Source organism: Lepidochelys olivacea (assembly GCF_965140295.1).
Source record: "Lepidochelys olivacea isolate rLepOli2 genome assembly, chromosome: 2".
In the NCBI taxonomy this organism is placed as follows: Eukaryota; Metazoa; Chordata; order Testudines; family Cheloniidae; genus Lepidochelys; species Lepidochelys olivacea.
In genome coordinates, this window is record NC_140412.1 from 207,589,140 (window position 1) to 207,608,012 (window position 18,873).

Genomic DNA, 18,873 nt, shown 5'->3' on the forward strand with positions numbered 1-18,873 from the left:
ATAGGAGGGGATACATTAAGGGTAAGTGAAGGCGGCACAGAGGGAGCAACCCGCAAGAGGTGGGTGGAGGAATCCACGCCTTGTCCCCTGGTGCTACTCCCGCAGCAATTGCCCACGAGCGGGCGCCGCCCAGCAGAACAGCCCAGCCCTTCTCCTTCAATTTCAGAGCGGCGAGGGGAGGCAGGCGGCTCCGCTGTCTATCATGGGGCTGGAGGCGAACCCGGCGGGTCACCGCAGGAGGATGTCCCCTCTCATTGGTGTGCGGCTGCCACGGCCAAGCGGTGGTTGGCTATCCTGGCTGTCACTCGTCTCCTCTCTCTCCTCCCCGTTCACGGTCACAGGCAGAGAGGGGAGGCGGGAGTGGTGTTTAACTGGAGGTCACGCAGAGTGGAGCTGGGGGAAGCGGCATGGCCGCAGTTTTAATGCTCAGAGGCTCCGCCAGGCTGTTATACAAGCCCAGGAAGGTGCACGCTGCCAGCATTGCAATGGGTAAGGAGCCGCCTCTCCCTCTTTGCCTTGGGTTTTTTGGTGACATTTTAGCAGCGCGAGCTGGGGTTGCAAACTGTTGCCTAGTTGTGTTAAAAGGCCAGGCCTCCTTGTTGAACCAGCCAGAGAAAAGCTTCTGCTTCTGCTGCTTCCTACCCCCCTAGCTAAATTGCCATGTGAGTCACTCCAGTGTCAGCGTCGCTCCAGAACTTCTTATCACGTGAAAACAGGGGAGGTGGGGTGGGTGGTAATTGCAGGCACACAAGAGCTGCGCTCCGGATTTGAGTGCGTTTGAAGGACTCCCCACTCCTGACAAGCTTCTAATTCCTTAGGTGAAACATGCATTGGGTTTTGAAACCCCTGATAAATGTGCCTCATAGCACGAGAGGATTATCACTTGTGTTTTGCACCTTTTACAAGTATTGTGCACTCTATTAAAGCTAGACAGGTTGTAAAATTATATGAGGCTTATATCAATTCTTACTTAATCTTATGAGTTGCTTAGTATAATAAATATTTTAATGTGTTTATTTAAAATAGCATACCTAGAGTTTAAAACAGCCCACAGAAGTTTATGTGACGCTCGTGACTTAAAAAGCACGTACCTGTAATCTGTACTCATACTTTGCTTTCTTTGTGATTATATTTTGTTATTTTTGAGCCAAACCTGAATTCAGCAGCACTTTTTTTTATATTCAAGACCCTGGTAGTGCATACATTTGCTTCACTTTACACACACATTAATGGGCAGCAGGTAGTCCAGTTGAATGCAAAGTTAAGCAAGTGTATTTGCAGGATTACGGCCCAAGTTATAACCTTTTCCCTGTCTTCTATCTTTCCTTTTAAAGGGACACTGGTGATTTAAAGATCATACTTTTGTTTGAAATTGTTCTACCTACTGTTGCTACAAGTAACACCTAAGATTACTATAAGTGAAATAAATTGTAGAATCTTTTTCTACAGTCTTTTTAATATGTTTATTTTGTGCATTTGACAGCACTTCATTTATAGTCCATTTTACTGTTTCCCTTGTGTAGCTCAGTCAGTTTCCCCTGTGTTTATTGGGGGTCTCTCACATAGTAACCGAAGAGAAATGTATGTGTGTATTTTTTTAAAAAGGGGGAATGTGACTTTAAAACCACAAAATTTGACAGGGGATTCAGCAAAGGTGCACCTGAAACTACTCTATTATTTTAAAAGTGATTTTTCTTAAAGCTTCTAGTGCCTTTTGTTTTCATTGATTTGACAAAATTATAAATGTCTGACTCTTAATTTTATTTTAAAATGAACTTTTAGTGGCATTGTTTTACTTTAATATCTCTCCCACTAACAGAATCCATTAAAGCTTTTCACAGTTCTGAGTCTGACTTTTTAAAAAGTTTTTAGTTGTTCAGGTGGAATACAGACTAATGGATACACCTGGTCATGTGTTAGTGAAGTTAAATGAAATACACAAATGGTACGGAGAATAGGTCTATCGGGTGTCTTTTGCCACAATATTATCAGTAGTAATTGTCACTGTTTCATACGTGTTGTCTATACTATTCATAAAGACGTTTCTGTAAAAGCTTTGAAGTAGCATTATGATTTTGTTCACTGGCTTAAACATGACAGCTTGAATGTTGTCATCACATGCAAGAGAGAGGAGATTCAGAATGCAGTTCTCCTGAAGTACCACAAAGTAACTTTAGTTATTTTTTTGAAATATATAATCTTTGAGGGGGAGGGGAGAGAATAAACCATTACTTCAGGTTTTAAGTTTGGCAAATATATATGCTTTATTTTTGCATAGAGACCTGAGAGAGCAATGACTGCAGTCTGAGATGAAATTCTGGCTCTATTGAAGTCAATGGCAAAACTTCCACTGAGTTACCTGGAGCCAGGATTTTACTCTAAGGGCATGTCTACACTGCAATGTAAGCTCAGGGTTAGTGGGATTTGAGTCAGCTGGCCTAGGTTAGGGAACCCTGAGCTTGAATGTGGTCTCCTCATCTCAAAAAAAGATATACTGGCATTAGAAAAGCTTTAGAGAAAGGCAACTAAAATGATTAGGGGTTTGGAATGCGTCCCATATGAGGAGAGATTAAAGAGGCTTGGAAAAGAGGAGACTAAAGGGGACTAAATATGATAGAGGTATATAAAATCATGAGTGTTGTGGAGAAAGTGAATAAGGAAAAGTTATTTACTTGTTCCCATAATATAAGAACTAGGGGCCACCAAATGAAATTAATGGGCAGCAGGTTTAAAACAAATAAGAGGAAGTTCTTCTTTACACAGCCCACAGTCAACCTGTGGAACTCCTTGCCTGAGGAGGTTGTGAAGGCTAGAACTGTAACAGGGTTTAAAAGAGAACCTCCATGAATTTATCCAGTTAAGTCCATTAATGGCTGTGAGCCAGGATGGGTAAGGAATGGTGTCCCTACCCTCTGTTTGTCAGAGGGTGGAGATGGATGGCAGGAGAGAGATCACGAGATCATTACCTGTTAGGTTCACTCCCTCTGGGGCACCTGGCATTAGCCACTGTCGGTAGACAGGATACTTGTCTGGATGGATCTTTGGTCTGACCCAGTATGGCTGTTCTTATGTTCACTGTTTTTTAACCCTGTATTAAGACTTTTCTAACCCGTGTTGAAACTCGGGTCTGGTGTCCACACTGCAGCACGCAGACCTAAATCAAACCAACCGTATCCCAGAGTCTGTTGCACCCTCCTGAAATGTGGCTACTCTACACTATCACTGTGATGCACTGTGGGGAAAACTTTACTGTCCGCCCTGCATGTTACAGGAAGTTTGAACAGTCTGCCAACACAGCCTGCTGTGCAGTCATTTTGGTCTGTGTGCTCCCAGCTACTGGAGCCAGCAGCATGGAGGATGCACCTTTTTGAAGAACTTCTCTTCCTTGTGTTTTCACTCCTGTGTCAGGAAACTGGCATAGCATTTGTGAGGTACTGGTGGACGTTTCGGTGATGTTTTCTGCTCCACCAAAAGTACCTGTTAGATTTTCCTGATAGAGGAGGAGGTGGAGGCAGAAGAGAAGGAAGAATACCTTGGCATGGCATGGTAGACTTACACTGACAGATGCTGCTCAGTATAACTGGCATAGTCACTGATGCTCTCTACATAGACCAGTGCTTCTGGCGCAGGGCCACAATCACAGACTGGTGGGAACACATCATCATGAAGCTCTAAGATGACCAGCAGTGGGTCCAGAACTTTCGCATGAAGAAAGCTACATTTCTGGAGCTTTGGAGCCGCTTGCTCCTGCCGTTCAATATTAAGAGAGACAACTGAGGTCAGCTTTGCCAGTCCAGAAGTGGGTTGCTATAACTGTCTGGAAGCTGGCTGCCCTGGACTGCTACGGGTTCATTGACAAACAGTAAGCTGTGGGTAAAATGGTGGCAGAGGTATCTGAGGTGACGGGCATTAAAGATATTCCGGAGGAACTGCTGGCTTTAAGAGAATGGGGTTTCCTACTGTGCCGGGACCATTGATAGGACTTGTGCCAACAGTTTGTCCTCCTCAAGGAATACATAAACTGTAAAGGGTATTAGTACATTGTTATGCAGGTCCTCCTGGACCACAGAGGCTTAGGAATATCAACGTGGGCTGTACTGGAAAAGTTCATAATGCAAGTTTTTTGCTGCTTAGGAGTCTACATTCATGGACAGACTGTGACACTATTGTCACCAAATGATATTGACATAAACAGAGTTCCTGTCCCCATCGTTATTCTGGAGAACCCTGAATAACCACTTTTGCCTTGGTTTATGAAAGCATACCCTGATTTGTTTAATAGAATATCAGGGTTGGAAGGGACCTCAGGAGGTCATCTAGTCCAACCCCCTTCTCAAAGCAGGATCAATCCCCAATTTTTGCCCCAGATCCCTAAATGGCCCCCTCAAGGATTGAACTCGCAACCCTGGGTTTAGCAGGCCAATGCTCAAACAACTACCCTGGTAAAAGATGGGTTTAATTACACTTTCAGCACATGTAGAATAGCTGTTGAATGTGCTTTTGGCAAATTAAAATCACGTTGGAGATGTCTACAGACCCATTTGGATACCAGTGTCATCAATGCTGTCTGCATTACAGTAGTTTGCTGTGCTCCTCACAACCTTTGTGAAGCTAGAGGTGAGCCATTTCCCCCTGAATGGACCTATGACAGTGAGGGGCTGCTGGATTGGTACCCTCAGCCAGCAAGTGCAGCTATCAGTGTGGGAGCTGGTTGCACCCAGGCAGCAGAAGTCAGGGATACATTGTGTTCTCATATTATGGACTTACATGGCCCAATGGACGAAAGGGAATAGTACCTGTACGAATGTGCTTTTGGGGGCGGAAAGTGGCTAATTAAATGTTGGGGCAGGGTGTCTAGTGCTTTGGAAGGTGTATGGGTTGATTGCCATCCAATGCAATTATGAATGACATGATTAATGAATTGGGGGCAGCATGGGTTTATGTATAGAATTTATTGAAATGTGAATTGCTGTACCTTGGTAAATAGAGGAATAGTGTTTGCTTATTAATGTATATTTTATTATCTGAAATCATGATTGTCAAGTGAGGCAATGATGGCAATAAACTTTCTTGAAGACCTAAAAGGCTTTGTTTGTAAACCCATATTAAAACAGTACAAGTGTCACTCAGTGCTGGACAGACCAGCTGCCATTACAACACACCAAAACACATACCAGAAGAACGTTATTCCCTTCCCCTGAAAATAGTGCAAACCCAACCCAACCCCCTGACTGCTATATGCTTCCTGGCCCTGCATTCTTTTCCCCCCTTCTTCTCCTGTTTTCTGCTCGCTTGGCACTGGGACAGGGAGTTGCAGGTATCCACAGAAGAGGGGTTGAAGAAGGAAAGCTGCATAGCCAGCTGCTCATGAGGCCTGAATGCTTGGGCCACCCTGACATAGTTATCCAAGCTACTGCATGCCTGAGGTACAATGCAGGGGAATCAGGCCATTGTGTAGGGAGGCAGCAGGAGCCAGTGCTCTTGCAGCCATGATGAACTTAAGTTGATGAAACAGTTCTCTCTGTTGAGCTCGGTCCTCCCCCTTAGCCGCTGTTCCTGTCACAGGAACTGCTTTGCAAGTGTCTGCTCAATCTCTGAAACCTTGTCCTTCACTCGGATTGCAAGTCTCAGCCTCTCTGCCTGCTTGTCAGGTATGTTGGGCCAGGATTGAGTTCCCAATGAACAGCAGGCAATAGAGGTTGAGAGGCCCTGAAATAGGACAAGAAGTAGAGGGTTATTGTCTAAAATAGGTCAGTGGAGGATCACAGAATTAATTTTCGTGGAATCTCATGGACGTAAAATGTTACATTTCTCAACTGAACCATCATATATTGTGAAGGAATGCTTCAGTCCATGTACTTTCTCTGGACACAGCCTTGTTAACTTTAGAGACAATAGTAAAGTTAAAATTACAACCTTTTTTCTGCGGGGGGGTGCAGATAGAGAAAGCCTTAGTGCCCTTGCTGCAAATCGTTTCAGGCCTTTCACATTTTGGAGGACATAACAGTTCTTGTGGGGCAAAGGGCGAAGTTATTCCAAGCTGCTGGTGAGAAACCTGCAGTGTATTCAAACGTATAGTGATCAAACAGCACATCTGTGAGTGGAGTGGGCTTAAAGGAGGACCTGTCAAATACACCCTTCTCTCTATTTGACTGTATGGAGTTCCTGCTTAAGAAAACATTTGCAGCTCTGAGCAACCAGGACTGGGTCAGAGTTTCTGAGGGAATTAACAGGATGCTGTATTAGCTCACACATGGTTTACCCTGTTGTTGCTGCATGCAAACATGCAGAACTCTACAGCGTTCCTCCTCTCTGCACTTAGTACAAGTTCTGGGTAAAAATGGACACCTCACTCGGACTTGGGAGAAATGATTTTGTGACCTGAAAACATCATGGAATATCTCTAACTGAAATGGACTAGATTTGGAAATAGAAGACTGTTTTCCAAACACACACACACACTGAGTGCACTGTTTCCAGGTGGGGCTCCATAGACAGAGGAGAAATGATTACAGAGTGGCAAATTTCAAGCCCTTACTATTGAAAGGAGAACATGAATGACCGTGGCAAGCACTGGTTACTTTACAATGAAAATGCCCTTTATGCCTCTTTATAAATGTTTGAAATTCCCAGTCACCATTTTGAATTCCATATGGTAGGATGGCAGGGAAGGGGAAATGCCAAGATGCTGTGATACAATCTGCCAGTAGTGAACACGCTGGTAGCTGGGGCTTACTGTAATTTTTGCATTGCTTCTTAGAGCAGAAATCCCTCTTATTATTGTAATTAGCTGTAAATTGAAGTCCTACACTTATTGGCATCTGGGGTGGCTTCTGTCTCTACCAGGTTTGCCGCAGGCTCAGCAGCGGTCTGTTCCTCGGAGGTGGGGGAATCAAATGGCTCTTCCTAATAGGGACCTAGAATTTGCCGTTGATCCTGATCCACAGTCTGCTAGGGACTGATTTCGTAAATAGTCACTTCATGCTCCTCACTCAGAGCCTGCTGCTGGCTCCCATCAGTCCCCATGATAGATTCAGGGGCCAGCTAGGCACCATCCCAGTCATCATGAAGCACAGTTGGTTCGGTGCCCAGCATGCAGGCACTCCATGTCCAGCACCGAGTGAAACTCCTCATAAAATGGGCATGTTGTTGGAGAGTTGCCAGAGGTGTGGTTCTTGTCCCTGGTCTTCCAGTACTTGCTCTTCAGCGTCTTAATACGCTCCCTAAACTGATCACCTATCCTGAAAATCTGCAAAGCTGCCAGCTTTTTAACTGTCTGCTGGTATGCCTGGTCATTCATGGTGCCTGTGCTGACCAGTTTCTCTGGCCTTGCACCAGAGATTCACCAAAATTTGGCTGTGCTCCCATAACCATAAAGCAGCATGCTTTGCAAAAGACTTGCTCTGCTCAGCCTCCATTGCCAGGAGGCTCGCCAATCAGCTTGCAGCTCGGAGATCAGAAGAGAATGGGTTAATGCTGATGGGAGCAACTGCCATACTTCAAGGAGTGGGGGTGGCTTCCATTTTCAACAGAGTCCATTACAGATTGTTGGGATAGAAAGGACTAAAGAAGTTGGCCCGTGAAACTGTGGAATACATCTGGCAGACTCCCAGGACATGAGTCAAGCGGGGCTGCGCCTACGCTGCAAAACAGTAGGGCTTGGACCCTGGGTTGGTGCAATAGCAGTGTGGATACAAGGGGGGGTTAACCTTGAACCCAAGCTTAAGCACAGTCTTATAGTGCAGTGTAGATATATCCTAGGTGCTTAAGTTGATTCTGCTGCAAACACTTATATGTGATTATCATAAAGTCCCATTGACTGTGAGAAGTGTTTGCAGGATTGGGTGCCTTAAATGGAATTTACAGTTGCCTATTAAAGGCAGTGCCAGTCATTCGTATGTTCTCTTCTCTTCTTCCCTGTCTTTCTACGCACACATTAGTTTTGTCATCCTCCCTTGTTAATTCTGATTAGTCTAAGGGTTTGCCTGGTTTTAGAGAGATCAGTTGATTGTAATGTCCATAGTGTCATGACTGGTTCAGTCAGCTGTGACAGTGCTCAGATCTGTCAGCTGCCTCACCCAGTGAAGCTCCTTAGCACACTTGCTGTGAGTTCCCTAGTGGCTTGTTTGAACTGCTGCTTGCAGCTGGCAAACCACAGCTGGATTGCTGACTTTGTACATTTGTACTGGAGGCATAAATTTAGCTGAGAGAGAAACATGTAGGGAGAGTATTTTGGTTGTGGACATGTCTGTATGAGGGTATCAGATGGCCAAGATATGCAGTTTCATCTGGTAATTTCCAGCTGGATGGATGGAAGGGGAGGGGCGAGAGAGACTGAGATTAAAATATGTGGGGTCATGATGGGGGGAAACCCTTTCTGGGAGGCACTTCTCGGGTGGGACTGCTGGTTGCTGAAGCAGGTATATTGGGATAGTGGAGAGGCTTTGCTAGCAAACTAAGAAGTTTTGCCAACTGAGGGAGTGCTGTTCTTTTTATCAAAGATAACAGCCCTCTCCCCATCCCCACTGAATCTGTGTTAGGCAGCCCTGTTGTGGACACAAACGAACCTTATATCAATTCAGGGTTGGTAACGTGGACCTACTCAATTAGTTGGTGCTTCTGTTGATGCTGTACAGTTGACTGAAGCACCACTAACTTTTAGTGTTCTACTGCAGATTAGCTCCATTAGCCTAATGGTAAGTGGGATCAAAAGAGAACAAACCCAATATAGTACTTTAATCACAGGGTCAAATGTGAATTGTAACATTACGTGCATGTTTGGAAAAAAATATTTAGTAGTTACATTTTTATCTTTAACGTACAAACATTGTTTATGAATCCTCACAACAGCCCAGTGTCTGTAAAATAATACTTACCTCATGAGGAAATTAAGGCAAGGGGGCATCTACACTGGAAGTATCTTACCCATTGATTGCCTGTTAATGTTAATCAAGAAACAGGCATTCAGAGATTCACTCAGTTTTATAGAATTCTTCAACAAAATTGTGAAATCAGAGAGTATTTTAGTAGTAGTAGACTCAAAAGAGAAACATTTAAATTTATAAAAAGAAAAGGAGTACTAGTGGCACCTTAGAGACTAACCAATTTATCTGAGCATAAGCTTTTGTGAGCTACAACTCAATAGTCTTGAAATCCTTCCATTCTAAGGCCATGATCCTGCAACTGGATCAGTACAGGTAGGTCCTCCAAGTAAATAGGAGAAAGGGTCTGCCTGCACAGATTTGATTGCAGGATCAGAGTTTTTGTTTTTGAGTAAAATGAAGGGAAGGCCTAGCCAAGAGTTTCTTCATGACAACAGAGCAATTGGAAGTATTTCAGCTATTGAGCCTGAAGACATTGTAACCAAGCCAAGTTAACTTCTGCTGTATGTATACACAATTCCACCAGAATTAAGAGTTGTACCTATGCTTATGCCAGCAGTGAATTTCAGACCCATATGCTTAACCAATGTTTGTGGTTCTGTTCCTGATAAGTGAAGGGTAATTTAACTTTGTTAGGAGCTGGGTAAAAAATTTGTACAAATAGTTTATTTGCCAAAATGTGCAGTTTGATCAACTGAAAATTATTCACAAACTTGTCAAATAGTTTAGGGCCAAACTTCTTTTATTGAGGACTCGGAGGAGGAGGAAGTGGCCTCCCTTAAAACCTTAGCTCAGTGATTAGAGCACTCCTCTGGGCTGTGGGAGGCCTTTCAGTTCCTCCCTTTGCCTGATGTAGAGAAGGGATTTGAACTTGAGTTTCCTACATTACAGGAGAGTGCCCTAGCCACTAAGCTGTGGGATATTCTGGGGACAGGTCTTCCTCAATTTCTCCTATTGAAGCTGTTCCATTTTCTATGACTATCTGGTCATTAGAGCAGGAACTTGAATTTGACTCTCCCATGTACTAGGTGAGTATCCTAACCACCAGGGTATAGATCCTTTCTCTCTCTGTCTAGCTCAGGGCAGATCTACACTACTGCTTATGTCAATATAACATACGTTGCTCTGGAGTGAAAAAACCACCACCCTGAGCCACACAAATTACAGCGACCGAAGCACTGTCCACACCAGAGCTATGTCGGCGGGAAATGTTCTCCTGACAACATAGCTTCCGCCTCTCACGGAGGTGTAGTAGTTATGGTGACGGGAGAGCTCTCTTACATCAGCATGGAAGATCTTCACCAGATGCACTACAGTGGCATAGCTGCGCCATTGTAGCACTTCTAGTGCAGACTATTTCTCAATAACTATTAATTGTCATTTATATAGTAATAGGGACAAAGAGAGAGTGTGTGGTTCTATAGCATGATTGTCATGGCACTCACCGAGTTCAAGTCCCTGCTTGCTATTTATTTATTAAAAACTAGAACAGTTTTTAACAGGGAAGGTTGAGAGAGATCTGCTCCAGAATATCCCAGAGCTCAGTGGTTAGGACTCTCTTCTCCAATATGGTGGACCCAAGTTCAAATCCTGGCTCTACACCCAGCGGAGGGAGGAAAGGAACCTGGACCTTTCAGGTGACTGCTCTAACCCCTGGGATGATGGTTATAAGAAGTCTGCTGCCACCAGCCAAAAAATTCAGAAGGATTCATTTGACCTGAAATTGATTGAAAAACATTTTGCTGAAATTTTTCAGTTTTTTTGGCTTCAGTTCAACTCAAACCAAATTTTTTTCCCCAGTTTTTCAGAACTGCCAGGGAACAGAAAAATCAATTATCAGCCCACCTCTAAAGTTAGATGATTTGAATATTTTAAATCTGACATATTTATTGTGCCTCTTCTGTCTAGAATATGGATATGGGAAGTGGATCTTGCTACAATGATGCTTCCCTCCAAACCACGTCCAATCAGCAATCCTCTATCTCAAGAGACCACTTTTAAAGTAAATCAAAGTTTTAAATACCTTTAGTTGAAAACGGCCTCTACTAAGCAACTTTGGCAGTTTATTTTAATAGGTTTTCCTGGATTGAAATACAGGGGAAATTGGATATTTTCAAAGTTGTAAGTGAAGTTGTATTATTCTTAATGTGGCTAATTCAATATTGGTTTAACTACTGGTGTAATAACCCAAAATTCTATAAGAAATAAAAACTATGATGTAACTTACCTTATAACTTGGAAAATATCCAGTTTTCCATGCATTAAAATGTGTTCCAATTAGTATAATCAGACTGTCTGTTTTTGTTATTTATATCGCCATAGCACCTAGAAGCCCTAGTCAGGAACCAGGACTCCATCGTGCTAGGGGCTGTACAGACACAGAACAAAAATGGTCCCTGCCCCTAAGAGCCTACAATCTAAATATAGGACAAGAGACAATAAATGGATGTAGACAAATAGTAGAGTATTAGTAAATAATGAGACAGTATCAGTCAATATGATAGGCAGAGGTCTCAGCACACCAGCAGATTAACCATTGTCAAGTTTTAGGTTGGTTTTTTTCTTTGGGGTTTTTTTTTAGGCATCACAGCAAAGGAGAGTTTTAATGAGGTTTTAGAGGGAAAATAATGAAGTAATTTTACAAATGTTTATGAAGAGCTCCTCCCTAGTGCATGGAGCAGCATAGGAGAAAGCACTCAAAGGTGGTTGTTTGAAAATTTAACAAATGGGCGATTGGAGGCAGAAGTAGACTTCTCGATAGTGAATGAGATGGTAGCTATAGTGGGGATGGGTTGTGAAGGGCCTTGAAAGTGAAGATAAATACCTTAACGTTTGATGCAATGGAGAAAGGGGTGCCAGTGGAAGGATGCAAAGAGAGGAGTAACATGTTCAAAATGATGGGCTAGGAAAATGATCTTTGCAGCAGCATTCTGAATGGATATGAGTAGGGCAAGACTGCATTTGTCAAGGCCAGAGAGAAGGGTGCTGTTGTAACTGAGATGATGCCTGGATGAGAGCACTACCTCTGTGGATTGATGGGATAGGCCATATCTTAGATCTGTTATGCAGAAAGAATCTGCAAGGTTTAGATAAAGCCTGGATAAAGGACCCAGAAAGATGTCAGAGTCAAAGATAACTTCCAGGTTACAGGCCTGAGTGACAGGCAGGTTGGTGTTGCCTACAGTGATTGAGAAATAATCTAGTGGGTGCAGGAGGACAAGGTTTGTTTTAGCTGTATTGAGCTTGAGCTGATGGCAAGACATCCATGAGGAGATGTCAGGCTGAGATTGTAGTTTGGCGAGAAAGATCTGTGAGTAATCAGTAAGGCTACAATTTAGTCACAGAGGTCATAGAAATCACGGAATCCGTGACTTCCAGTGACCTCCATGCATTCAGCCTGTGGTGGTTGGGAGCTGCAGGATCCCCCCACTGCCCATGTGGGCAGGGAGCTGTGGGGTACCCTGACTGCCTCTGGCGGCCCCTGCAGCTCCTGGCCGCTGTGGGTGGTGGGGTACCTCACAGCTCTCAGCTGCTGCAAACAGAAGGGGAACCCCCGAGCTCCCAGATGCCATGGGCAGTGGGGAAACCCCCGAGCTCCTGGCCTCCGCAAGCAGTAGGAAACCCCCTGCAGCTCCTGGCTGTGGCTGGGAGAACCCCCAAGCTCCTGGCCGCTGTGGGCCCCCAGAGCTGCTGGCAGCAGGGGTACTGCACAATCCCCAGCTGCTGAAGGCAGCTCCTAGCCCCTGTGCACTGCCCTGCTTCAGGTCGGTGTGGGAACCCACAGATCTCCACTTTGTCACAGATATTTTTAATAAAAGTCATGGACAGATCACGGCTTCTGTGAATTTTCTTTTTTGCCTGTGACCTGTCTGTGTCTTTTACTAAAAACATCCATGACAAAATCTTAGCCTTAGTCATCAGCATAGAGACTGTACTTGAATTTGTGTTTGTGGATGAGATTACCCAGAGATAATGTATAGATGGAAAAGGGATGGTGACTAAGGATAGTGCCCTGTGAAATCCCCACAGGAAGTTGCAGGAGGGGGTGTATGAGAGGAGCAATTAGAAAGACAGGAGGAGAACCAGGAGAGGTCAGAATCAGAGTCCAAGAGAGGACTAGATTTCAAGAAGAGTATGGTCAGGGGTGTATGTTCAGTTGTGTTTTATGTTTGGCATGTTTTATAGTGATTTGCTCTTTGCATACTTGGACATATAGATATTAGAACATGTTTATAAATTACAGTGTAGTCTTTTTAAAAAACAAAAACTGGCAATATTTATCCAGCCAGATCATTGTTGTTGGCATTTGTGGAAACCAGGGCTTAACAGGAGTCCTCTTGATACACCTGACTTATTAAATATGACGCTAACAAAATAGTGGTGTAAATGAGAGCCTGACTGTTGTTAGCTAAGAAGGCACTTTAAAGTCAGAAAAAACCTTTAAAATAATGAATGAAGTGTTTTCTGAACTAAGAAAGATTCTTCTTTAAGCAATGCGACATCTGAAAGGCTAAGCATAGGATATGCAATTTTTCTTTTGAATTTGGATAGTTTAATTTATTATCCTCATAGTCTGTTTGGTCTTCTCTTGTTTTAATGTTTAATCTGAATGAGATTTTCTCTTCCTTTCAAGGAAAAATTGTCTTTTTTGTAACTGGCAGTAAGACCTAAAAACTGGCATCTGCCCTAGCATTGAGCTAGGATTATTTTAGTTTAGAATGATTAGAAAGGAATTATTATACATTGGTATTTATGGGAATTATGCATTGCCTGACATTATATACCCATACACAGTAGCTTGTGCTAAAAATGGCTGAAAACTACATTATTTTCCATGTATCCATAAACTGCCATAGCACACTGTATTAGTATATTGTACATCATGTTATATTTTTGTCTTATTTTTTTGTACTTCTTTGAAAGTTGCTCCTGCAGTGAAGACTGTAGCATTTTATAAGTAATCTTTATGCCATTGTTCAAGGGACTGACAATGTGTCATGGAGACTTTCTCTTTCAGTGGTTTACATTTGGCCACAGACGGTAGTGACCAGTCACCATCTGATAGTGGTTTGGCAACCTATGTGAAATGAATTGGTGGTTTTCACAGATCCACAAAGTCAGGTCTATGCCCTAGCCCATAACCAGTCTCATGGGCGTGACCTCTTTAGTGTGCCGAGCCCTAGTGGTTCACACAGTTCTGAAGGGGCAGGCCCGTGGCCTCCAAGACTGGACCTTCCTGCTGTGAATTCAGCCAAGCTACACACCCGCAGGAGGCTTGTACTGTACCTGTTCATGGCGCAGTGCTCTCAGTGAGTATTTGCAGCTACAGTAGGTAGCCTTTTCAAAACAAGGTAATATATTAGTCACCTGGCCTACAGAATCTGAAAGTCCTTAGGTTAGCAAAGAGAGGCAAAGGTAAAACATGGATATCCTGTTGCATATGATGTATGCAACATCCTGGCCAAGCCAGTGCAGTCAGCCAGCCAAGCTGGAATCCATTTCTGGCTCCAGCTCTCCCCCTTTGTCCTTAGTCCCTCAGTGAGAGCCCTCTGTGTCTCCGAGAGGCAGCCTTTATTTCAGCCACCTGACACCTTTCCCCTTTGTTGTATGCAGTGGTGTTGTAGCCATGTCAGTCCCAGGATATTAGAAAGACAAGGTGGGTGAGGCAATTTCTTTTATTGGACCAACTTCTATTGGTGAGAGAGACAAGCTTTTGAGCTACACAGAGCTCTTCCTCAGGCCTGGGACAGGTACTCCACGAGATAAATCTTTCCTTAACCTTCTCTTCTGGTCTTCAAACAACCCCCCATCCTCTCCAACCTAATCATCAGAAGCAAGCTCCCCACAGACCAGGAAATGCCAACTCTGAGTAGCACCAGGCCCTGCCACAACAACAGTTGCAAAACCGGCAGACATGTCTACACTGCTGCCTTGATCAACATCCCCAACAAAACACCTTTCAAAATCCATGGGTCTTGCATATTACTATCACGACGTGTGGTGTAACTCATCGAGTGCACTAAATGCCCCAATAACAACTATGTGGGAGAAACCAGACAATCAATATGCTCGTAAATGAATTAACGCAGGAAAATGACAAGACAAAATGCCACATCACCTGTGGGTGAACACTTTTTTCAAAAAGTAATCCCTCTTTATCTGATCTATCAGTCTTCATCTTCAAAGGAAATCTGCACAACGCTTTCAAAAGACAAGCATGGGAGTTTAAAATCATAACTTTGTTAGATGCTATGTACCATTGTCTTAATAAAGACATTGGATTTATGATTTTATTACAGCAATCTGTAATCCACTAACTCCCCATTTTTTCCCATGACTACAGGGGTGTTAACAGGCCATGTCACCTTGAACAGTTCCTTAGCTTAAGTAGTTGTCATACATTCTATGACCTTGTACGCCTCTACCCCAATATAACGCGGTCCTTGGAAGCCAAAAAATCTTACCGTGTTATAGGTGAGACCACATAATACCGGGGTAGGGAGAGGAACCGCTCCCCGCCCCAGCTCCCCTCTGCTCTGCCTCTGCCTTCTCCCCTGATCGCCCCGCCACTGCTCCGCCTCTCCCTCCCTCACAGTCTTGCCGTGCCAATCAGCTGTTTGGCGCGGGAAGCCTGGGAGGGAGGGAAAAGCAGAGTGGTGGTGGTGCGCTCAGGGAGGAGGCGGAGCAGAGGTGAGCTGGGGAGGGGGGGCCGTAGCAAGTTGTGGGGGGGGCAGGCACAGAGGTACCACTTGCGGTAACGCAAATTTGGATATAACGAGGTAAAGCACTCCTCCTTCCCGGCACGCTGCTTTACCACGTTATATCTGAATTTGCGTTATATCGGACCGCATTATATTTAGCTGTGACACTCAGTACTTTTCCCAGACCTGAGGAAGAGATCTGTGTAGCATGAAAGCTTGTCTCACTCACCAACAGAAGTTCATCCAGTAAAAGGTATTACCTCACCAACCTTATCTGTTCTGTGGCTAAATGGGATTTCTGTCTTCAGGGTTATTGGTTAGGTATCATTCATTAATATTCAATTTAAGAAATCCAATATTTAAAATGGAGAAATGTTTTTAAAATGTGAAATTGCTTTATCTCGGACTGAGATTATATTGGTAAAAAGTAATGGGACACTGTTTACATTTTATATGAATAGGATTTAAATCTGTCCACTTGAAACTTAAATATAACTGGGTTTGAAGTTACTTCCCTGCCCCCCCGGACCCCCCATGTTTCAAAGAAGCCAATTAAATTGCTCAGTAGATTTTATTCTTATATTTTAAGGTATATTTCTCCAAAATATTAATTTATTGTATTGAAATCAGTGTGTTCTAGGGCAATGGCCTCCAAAACCCCAGTTGGATTCATTGGGCTGGGTAACATGGGAAATCCAATGGCAAAAAACCTGGTAAAACACGGATATCCTGTTGTTGCATATGATGTATTCCCAGAAGCTGGCAAAGAATTTCAAGACTCGGGAGCCCAGGTATAGTAACCCACTTTCTTTATTTTAATGTTAACTGTGCATTTGTTAAAATGACTTTCCTTCTTAGACATTCTGACTCTGGTACACATCACTAAGCATAATTTAAAACAACAAATTACTGATGTGATTATTTATTTTGATGGGAGGGTTGTAGTGGGAGAAAAAGAAAAAGGAGGGAAGGAAAGTAAATGATGGATATGTGTTGCTAATTATAAAGCTAGTTAGCTGTTCTTCCCCCCTCTCCCCACCTCACATGTGTGCATCTTGTGATAGCTTGGCCCTGTTGCAGTCAATGGCAACACTCTCATTGCTTTTTAATGGGCCCTGGATCCTAGCCACTATCTTGCATGATTGTATGGTCCATGCTTCAGAGCAAGAGTCTGTGATTTTTTTTTTTTTTTTTTTTTTAAGTTTAGATGCTACAGGGCTCTTGGCACTTGCCCATTATTTGTAGGAGGACTAATGAGCACAAAAGGGCTAAAGACAAAAAATGTTGCTAGGGTAAGTGGAAACCAGAACAAAAATAATATTGTGGCTACTCGGCATGTGATATGATGAACAGTGGGTGGGGGGGAGAAATATTCAGCAGTTGTAAGGGAAGTGTGAGTAGGTACAAGGAATACCGTTCTAACTAAGATCTTTAATTGTTAGAGCTGATTGTATTCTTAAATAGTGAAAATGTTACTGTTACAATCAAGGTGTTCTGCAGGGCAGAAAACCACTAGTAATTGGACATCTAATTCCATCTGGTTTTGAATAATGATTTGAATAATGATTTGATGCTGTAAGTGGATCAGTAACCTTTACAGCCTATTTCTTGGCTTTAATTATTTTGTTTTGTGTTAGCACAGAGGAGCCCCATGCATGGAATAGGGCACTATCGTGCTAGGCACTATACAAACACACAACCAAAAAAAGACTGAAAAGTTGATTGAACAAAGGATATCAGGAATACAGTGGGACTTGTCAAGGCTCACCATTCATACAATTCATTGTTGCCTTAGTAATAGAATCCTTGGCATCAGCTACAAGACTTAACTTGAGATATTAAGTGACTTTAAAGGTGAGCAGAAATACTTTTAAAAGTAAGTAAAGCCAAAAGCCTGTTTATGCTCCTGAACACAATATTTAGTCTCGAATACAAATAACACACTTAAAAAACCCCTTGAAAATAATTTCCTCCTTTTCTTTCAGAGGTGTAAATCCTACACCAGCCAGGACTTGGAAACTTGAGTCCAGGGGGGCCTGTAGAAGCTACTGCAAAAGGAACATTGCGTGGCAAGGGCTGCCTTTCCTTTGATCTGGGGTGTGGGGTAGAACCAGTAGGAATGCCAGAGAAGAGAGCAGGGAGCAGTGAAGGCTGTCAATTGTCCGTGTTCACTGCAGGTGGTTTCTGCTACTGCTAGGAACTGTTGAGTGGAGAGGGGATGATGTGTCTTTGCCTGTCCACTGCTTCGTTCCCCAATTACTACAATAGTCTCAGAAGCAGTCAACTGGGGAAGCAACATATGTCAGAAATAGGGTGGCCAATTATGCATCCTCAAAATACTGGATGTTCCGGTGCTTCCAGGAACGTCACACTGCCAGGGTACATGTAAGGTCATGCTGGTGGGGGGGCAGACCAGCACTCTCTTCAAAATGGTGTCCCTGACTGTCAAAGCCACATCCGGTTTTGTCTCCATGCCAGACGTGGGACGTGCATTACAAAAGCAGGACTGTATGGTTTAAAACTGGATGAATGGCCTACTAGCAGCAAGGTGGCCATCTACCTGCCTGTGATGAATAGCAGGTAGTAATAGCCTCTTTTGCTAAACCCAGGCACCTGTAGTAGAGGGTGAAAGGCAGAGAGAGGTAAGGAAAAGGGAAGAGGCATTTGAGTGTAGGGGAGGAGCTACAAGAGACTTAGGAAAAGCGCTCTGAGGCGGTATGGCTTAGGATGGGCTTCTATGTGGAGTGGCAGAAGGAGTAATCACAGGAAAAGGGATCCTTCAAAATGATTTAGAGGGGACCCAATTGTGGGAATTTGGAAATCTCTCCAATTATGACTCCATTTACATACCTTTTAGGACCTGCATTTGTAGGGGGTGTTAACTAAAATAGTTGAAGATGCTAGAGGCTCATCAAAAAGCCTAAAAAACTGAATTTTCTGTACTGCTTTGGGTGTGTATAGCCTTGCAGGAGAAACACAGAACTGTGAAATTGAGTTGTTGTAGTAAATATTTTTTTTAAATTATTAAACAAGAACTTAAGAAGGGATGCAAACCTCCATGCTTCTGGGCATCAACCAACTTACAATGATTGGGTGTTAGAAGGAAACTTTTCTGGGGTTTGGTTCTCATATAACTGCCTACTGCTGCAGAGTTTTTTCTTCTGAAACATCTGGCACTGGCCCCTGTTGGAAGCAAGATCTAAACTAGGTGGGCCACTATTCTGCTCCAGTATGGCAATTCCTGTGTTGGCAGTTTTTTTTTTAAATTAACTCTTACAGTATTGTACTTT

General features: G+C 43.4%; 1 protein-coding gene across 1 annotated transcript in view; it reads left to right on the forward strand.

Moving 5' to 3' along the window:
* The first annotated feature begins 330 nt into the window (after positions 1-330).
* The window catches only part of HIBADH (3-hydroxyisobutyrate dehydrogenase), a 131,491-nt gene continuing 112,948 nt past the window's right edge, over positions 331-18,873 (forward strand). The window contains exons 1-2 of the mRNA XM_084621015.1: positions 331-489; positions 16,214-16,374. Of these exons, the coding sequence (XP_084477141.1) occupies positions 408-489; positions 16,214-16,374 (243 nt within the window). The 5' untranslated portion in view covers positions 331-407. The remainder of the gene's footprint in view (positions 490-16,213; positions 16,375-18,873) is intronic.